Source organism: Mesitornis unicolor, unplaced genomic scaffold (genome assembly GCF_000695765.1).
Source record: "Mesitornis unicolor isolate BGI_N332 unplaced genomic scaffold, ASM69576v1 scaffold244, whole genome shotgun sequence".
Taxonomy (NCBI): domain Eukaryota; kingdom Metazoa; phylum Chordata; class Aves; order Mesitornithiformes; family Mesitornithidae; genus Mesitornis; species Mesitornis unicolor.
In genome coordinates, this window is record NW_010181836.1 from 4,685 (window position 1) to 11,133 (window position 6,449).

General features: G+C 36.6%; 1 protein-coding gene across 1 annotated transcript in view; it reads left to right on the forward strand.

The window, feature by feature from the left end:
• Positions 1-2,760: 2,760 nt before the first annotated feature.
• Positions 2,761-6,449, forward strand: part of LOC104539879 (protein THEMIS-like) — a gene marked incomplete at its 5' end in the record, with an annotated part of 53,281 nt that continues 49,592 nt past the window's right edge. The window contains 2 exon segments of the mRNA XM_010183538.1: positions 2,761-3,219; positions 6,246-6,448. Of these exon segments, the coding sequence (XP_010181840.1) occupies positions 2,761-3,219; positions 6,246-6,448 (662 nt within the window).

The following is a 6,449-nucleotide window of genomic DNA, read 5'->3' on the forward strand; positions in this document are numbered from 1 at the left end:
TCAAGAAAACCAACAGAATTGAAGGTGAAGATTTTTCTGCTCTCAACCCTGACAAAGTCAGTCTGTCTAGGCCCAAAAGGATAAACAGTTGTCCAGTTTTGTATGAGATCTGGTAATTATGCTTCCACATGAAACCTACTTTCCAGGATGTTCATCAGTTTGTTGCTGAAGTAGCTGGCTTCCAAACAGCTCTGTAGTCCTAGCGAAATTAGCAGAGCCTGAGTCTACTGTCAAACTCACAGAGAAGAATGTTTCTCATACTTGCACATTGGCAAATATTTTCAACTGGGAATGTTCTTTTTAACATAGTTTATGGAAGTTTTTTAATGTGATTCTGGAGGCTTTCTAGTGGCAATATGTTTGCTCCTTTGTCATAGTTGGGTAAACATAGTTATTGCCTTTAGGAAATATCATATGTACATTGAATACATTTTTTTAATGAAGAATATTCCTATTTGCTTTCTATCAGCACTACCAGGAGATGATGACCATCTTGTGCTTGCAAAGCATGACACTGTAACACTGTTTGGGGGATGCTGTCTTTTCCACAATTTCAGTTTGTCATTGGTACCTTGTCACTGGGATATTTTCTGAATGCTGATGAAGCAGTTTGTCTTGATCTGCACTGGCAGCTCCAGTGGTGATTAGGGCTAGAGCAGCTAAATTGTTTATTAATACTTTAGTTAAAAATGGCTGTGAGAAACATTAAAAATACCAGTGAGAAATGGAAGTGTGTTGAAGTTGAACTTTGTACTTGTGAAGCTACATTCATAGATGTGGCCTCCTTGCAGCCTGGAAAAAGGCCTGAAGGCTTTCCCATAGTGCTGCAGTAAGAACATATATTTAGAGGATGTATTTGCACAGGGGTACTGATTTAACACAAGAAAAGTTAACTGTAATAAAGATAACTGTGAAGGCACAGAAATGCAGAAAGCAGTTACATAGGCACAACTAGTGAGTATCAATGCATCAAATCAATCAAATAGGTTGTTACTGTTTAGGCTGATGAGAAGCCCTCACAACTGTTAGTTGCCACAAATCCTAGTGGTCTCATGGAATACCTAGAACCTAACATGTCCAATCTGGTGATAAAGTCAGTTAAAAGCTAATCCATAGACAGAATCTTAATAACAACTCCTTTAACAAGAAGGGTGCTAAAGCTATGAATTGAAAGTAGCAAATTTTGTTACAGGAAACGAGAATCACAGCAATTCTGTGGGAAAAAAAAAAGGCTGTTGTGGTGGATGGAATGATTTGATATCTCTTCTTTAAAGAACACAATCTTAAGGAGAACCTGCTTCCATGCAGGCCCCTTAGCTGTGTTGATTGTGGTCAGTGGGTGAAACTTGAAAAAGGAAAAAGTGTGGGAGAAAATAAGCAATTTTGAGGTTATTTTTAACTGAAACAATCCTCTGCTTTAATTTGTTAAGCAATCCCAGTATCAGAGTAGGTCTAGAGAAGACAGTGAGTGTCTTCCCAACATCTAACAGGAACTGCATTCTGGTAGCATCCCACCTTGTAAATATGGCAGAAACCACTCATGAGATATGGAGCTGCCATAAAAGAGTCTCTAGTGGTGCCAACCAAGCAGCAATCCTTGAGTCCCCATCCCATGCTCCCTAATTGCCAAGGGGAAGTACTCCTTTACCACAAAGATACAGTGCACTTTGTGCAGTCCAGAGGGGGCAAAAGTGTGGAGCAGAGGGGGCCATAGGGTTTCTGTTAGTTGGCTTTGAGGGAAAGAAGGAGCAAAAGCACTGCATCTCCCAGGGACCATGGCTGCTTTGTCACTGTAGGTGTAGCTACCAGTTAATTTCTGTGGGCCCTTTGGCTTGCAAATTTGGCCTAGGAATAACCTCTACATTTGGTTATATTCACTTGAAAGAGAGCCTTAATCAATGCCTGTCCCAGGACACTGAGATGTAATTCCATGAGGCAGCATTTGCACTGCCAGGCCTGGGGAAGAAGACAGCTGAATCACACAGTTCAGCTAAACCCTACTATACTTCATCTTCTTCTATAAAAACACTCATGCAAATATAGAAACGTACATATTTTTCTTGCAATATGAACTCTTAACGAGACAGCTCCAAGGGCTATGATTAACATGAAATAATAATGTCCCTAGGGGACAGGGAGGCTCTGATGCAGCTTCTGCCTTGCAGAACTTCAGCACTTTGTCTTCTGATGGTCACAATGCTACAACACCCAAATTTTTAATTACTCCATCTGGTGGTCTGGGCTATCAGATATGCTAAAATCAATTTCCTTTTCTCATTCTTATCTCTAGGTGCTACTTTTTAATTTGTGGTGTGTCTTTAAACATACTTGTTCTAGGAATCTCCAGTCTGTGTATGGAAGAATACATAGTATGATGTTTAGCCAGAAACTGTATTTTACTGATCACATTAGTGTTGCTTTTTCTCATACCATGCCTGCTTTTTTTTCTTAAAGATTGGTTTCCTGAGAAGACAGACAAGAATTTGAGATAATTTTTCTTTTTCCTGTAGCAAAGAAAATAACATTTTTCTTTTTTTTACCATGGACATTAAAATGTTGAGTATTACAAATTAGCTGCAGAGTAGAAAGTGCTAATTCCGGCTGCCTATGGTTTGTATCATGTCGTTGATATTATCTTTATAGAGTCTTATTTCTAGCAACCAAGCTATGAATTCTCTGATGTGCTTTTCTCTCCATTTCTATTTTGCATGGGTTCCTTTATATATTTCCCTTCTTATAACACAAGTTTTCTGTTCTTAGGTCTTTATAAGGTTGTGGCAGATAAAACTCCATACATCAGCATTGAAGATATTACAAGAAAAATCTCTATTGGGCCAACAAGATTTGGCCATCCATGTTTCTACAGCCCTGAGGATATAAAATTGACAAACTTCACTATCAAACATGGTGAGCAGATCACCTTCAACTCAGTGGAAGAGGTCAATGGAACCATGGCTGTGAACTGTGGTGTGGTCAGAAATAACCAGTCTCATTCCTTTACTTTGCCCCTTTCACAAGAAGGTGAATTCTATGAGTGTGAAGATGACCAGATATACACGCTAAAAGAGATTGCAGAATGGAAAATCCCTAAGTGCAGAAACCGGATTGTCAGACTTTCCAATACTTTACATACATGGGACTCCTCAAATCTGTTTCCTGAGAATTTTGATGGCTGCTTGATTCTCACGCCTGTCTATGAAGTACAGGCAGTAATGAAATGTAAGTAAGAATCAAAGTCAATGTTCTGTTAAATTCAGTCAAGCAAAGTACCCTTAAATACACAAAATTTGCTTAAAATAGTCAGAAAGGAATCAGGTTGGTCAAGAACTCCTGGTTCGTATTTGCCACTGATGCTAGACACAAGATTAAGATAGATAAATGTAATGTTGGTGGTTTTTTTTATTCCTTTATTCCTGATAAAGCTGTATTTCTTGCTGTTGCTGTTTTATTGATCACTACAGTTAAATAATGTTTGCAAATAAAATATATTGCATAGTGAAAAAGTGGAGTTTAGGTATTTTGTTCAGTTCTCATATTCTCCTTTTTTTGTGTGTCTCAGACTTTGGCCATGGAGAAGCCACCTGATCATTTATGACTATGGCTAGGAGGTAGTAAAAGAATATAGACATACATGCTGTAGAACATTCAACTACCTTTTATTTTTCAAGACGAGGATGCTGCAGAAAGAAAAATCATATTATCTTACTCTCTTGCAGAAATAAATCTCAATAGAATATAAACAGAAAAGACTCACAGACAATTTCTGAAACCTCTAGGTTTGAGGAAACAGGAAGATATTAGAAAATCAGTATCTTTAAAAGCTCTGATTTGTGTTATGAGTTTTTGTGGAGAAAAAAAAAATGTCCATGGCACATTAACACTGTTCTAGTTGTTCCAACAAAACACTGAAATGGCTTGGTTCTGTTCTTACCAATGTCTGTATCTATGCCTTTAAACATGTTAGTGAAATTAGTCACGGGAATAAAATTAGAAGATGTGTAAGGGTATAAGCACACGGTGAAATGCTCCTGAGTTATAGTGACTTGAATAGCCAAGCTGCAGTAATGAACCATATGTTTGTGCATAGTGTACTGTCTCTGAACTGAGATACCTACCTAAGCAAAAAAACAGCTGAAACTAAAATGTTTGACCTTGCTTGAGCACAGCCCAGACAGTAGATGGAAACTTGCTACAATTCAGATTGTTCATGCATCCATCCTGTTAAAGATTGCAGGATAGAAGCTTAGGTACTGGGAAGATTTTGCTGCCTGTTGCCTTTACTAGAAGCAGATGGTGAGCTCCATAAACGTGAAATCCAAACAGAAATATGTCATTCATGAGGATATTAAGCAGGAAATCTTTTCACAATTGAGATTTCTCTGATGAATTATGTAAATAAATGGATAAAAGGGAGAGAAATAAAAGTGGGCAGAGACAATTAGCACAATATACTATAGCTCTTAAATGCTTATCATGTGTTTTTCAATTGTGCTTGCTATGTGACTTAATGTGTGAGTTTAGAAAGTATATCTTCATGAGATAAAACACTTTGTTTTTCACAACTTTGACTAGATTCAGAAATCTAGCCCACTTCCTGAAGCTACATTCCACCAGATGCATCCTATATTCACTTACATGTATGAGCAGAATCAATTTGAATGTAATATTTCTAAAAAGCTTTCAGAACATTCAGAAATGTTTAGTATTCACTTATCTTTCAATCAGATATTCCAGTGAGAGTTGTATTTGTTGATTTTCTTTCATGCCCATTTATGTTTCACAGTGTGCTCAACATTTAAGAAGCATTAAATACGTCCTAAATAACTATTTAATACAAACTTGAAAAGTAGGCTTCATGGTACATGATTAACTACTTTCTTGTGGACCATGAAGAATGGATTTTCACCATTTTTAGAAGGATTATAAATAGTCACAAGATAAAGTATAAGAAATACTAACCACAATTCAACAAAAAAAGATTTTTGATAAGAGGGATAACAGATTACATTTTCACAGGCTGTGGGCAGGAATTCTCTATACTTCTCATTCTTAATAATGAACAAATTACATGTGTGGAACTCCACCAAATGCTCATAGAAAACTTTCATTTTCACTAGTCTTTCTTCCTTCATTGACTTTCCTTTGTGGTGCTTGGGATGTTTGTCACCTGAGGGTCTCAATGTGACAAAAGCGGAGTTGGAATAAATAGATCCTAAATCACTGTCAAAAAACTCTATCATATAAAATAGATCTCATACTGACTTTTAAGTATAAAATATTGGTATGTTCTGCTACAAGGAAGTATGAATCCATGACATACTATCCTTGTGTGCAGGTCTACCTCGTCTTATTGAAGACAGTCATTAAATATCATTTGCTCGTTAAATTTTACTGTCCTGGTCAGTGATCTGTGGTGCCACTGATTTGGAGCCAAATTCTTAAGCAAGCCTTAATTGCACAGTCAGCTTTGTGCTTGGAAGTTTTGCATCCAAAATTTTTCAAGTTCAGTTGTGATAAGAGTTGTTGTTCCCTGTCAGACTGTTAAACGTAATGGCTTGGTTCTGATAGTAAATAAATCCAGATGCTGAAGAAAAAGGTGCAAGAGTTCCACAGAGGACCATTATAGTGAAAATATCTTCATTTGTTAATAATAAGCTTAGGATTTGTTATAAAAAAGTGTTGCCTTTTTTATAAATTGATAATATTTTCTAATAATTTTAGATGTTTTATTCTTATAAACATCAAAATATCTTCTTTCTTGCAGACTGGCCACAACAATAAGTTGTGTTAATACATTCAAATGCTATTTATTAATTTAAAATGTTCCTGTACCCATTTCTTTGGAGAAACTCTAAGTTACTATGAAATAAAAGAAGAGAAATATATCTCATACTCAAGAAATTTACAGTTTGGTAAGATAAACAGCTGATAAAGCTTAGAGGTGCTGTGAGAGAGATCGTGAACTAGCTTTTTCCCTTTCCTTTGTCTTAAGCTTTGTTTTACTTGAACATCGTATTGTTGTCTCTTCTTTCTCTCTTCCTTTGTGAGGTTTCCTGCATAGCTGATAGCCATATATCTCAAATTAAAACAGTTAGACTTTGACTAACCCTGTTAATTGTGCATGTTAGCATACAGAGTTGCACACCTCAGGGAAGGTACTTTTAGTATCTGGCCAACAGAACACACATATTTTATTTCAGTGACAATTAGAAAACAAAAATCAATGTATTTCTTTTTCTTTTCAGTTCGAAAGGACATAGTTCATATCCTCTCAGATCTAGATGTCGAGGTCAAGGATATAACAGACTGTTACGATATTAACTCTTTCCTTCAGCCACTGACTTTGGAAGATGTTTTTGAGAGAACAAGCAAGGAATTTCCTATGGTGACTGAGATAATGGAAGGGCCTTCAAGAAGCCAAAAACCTTATAACTTACTGCATAGAGGGA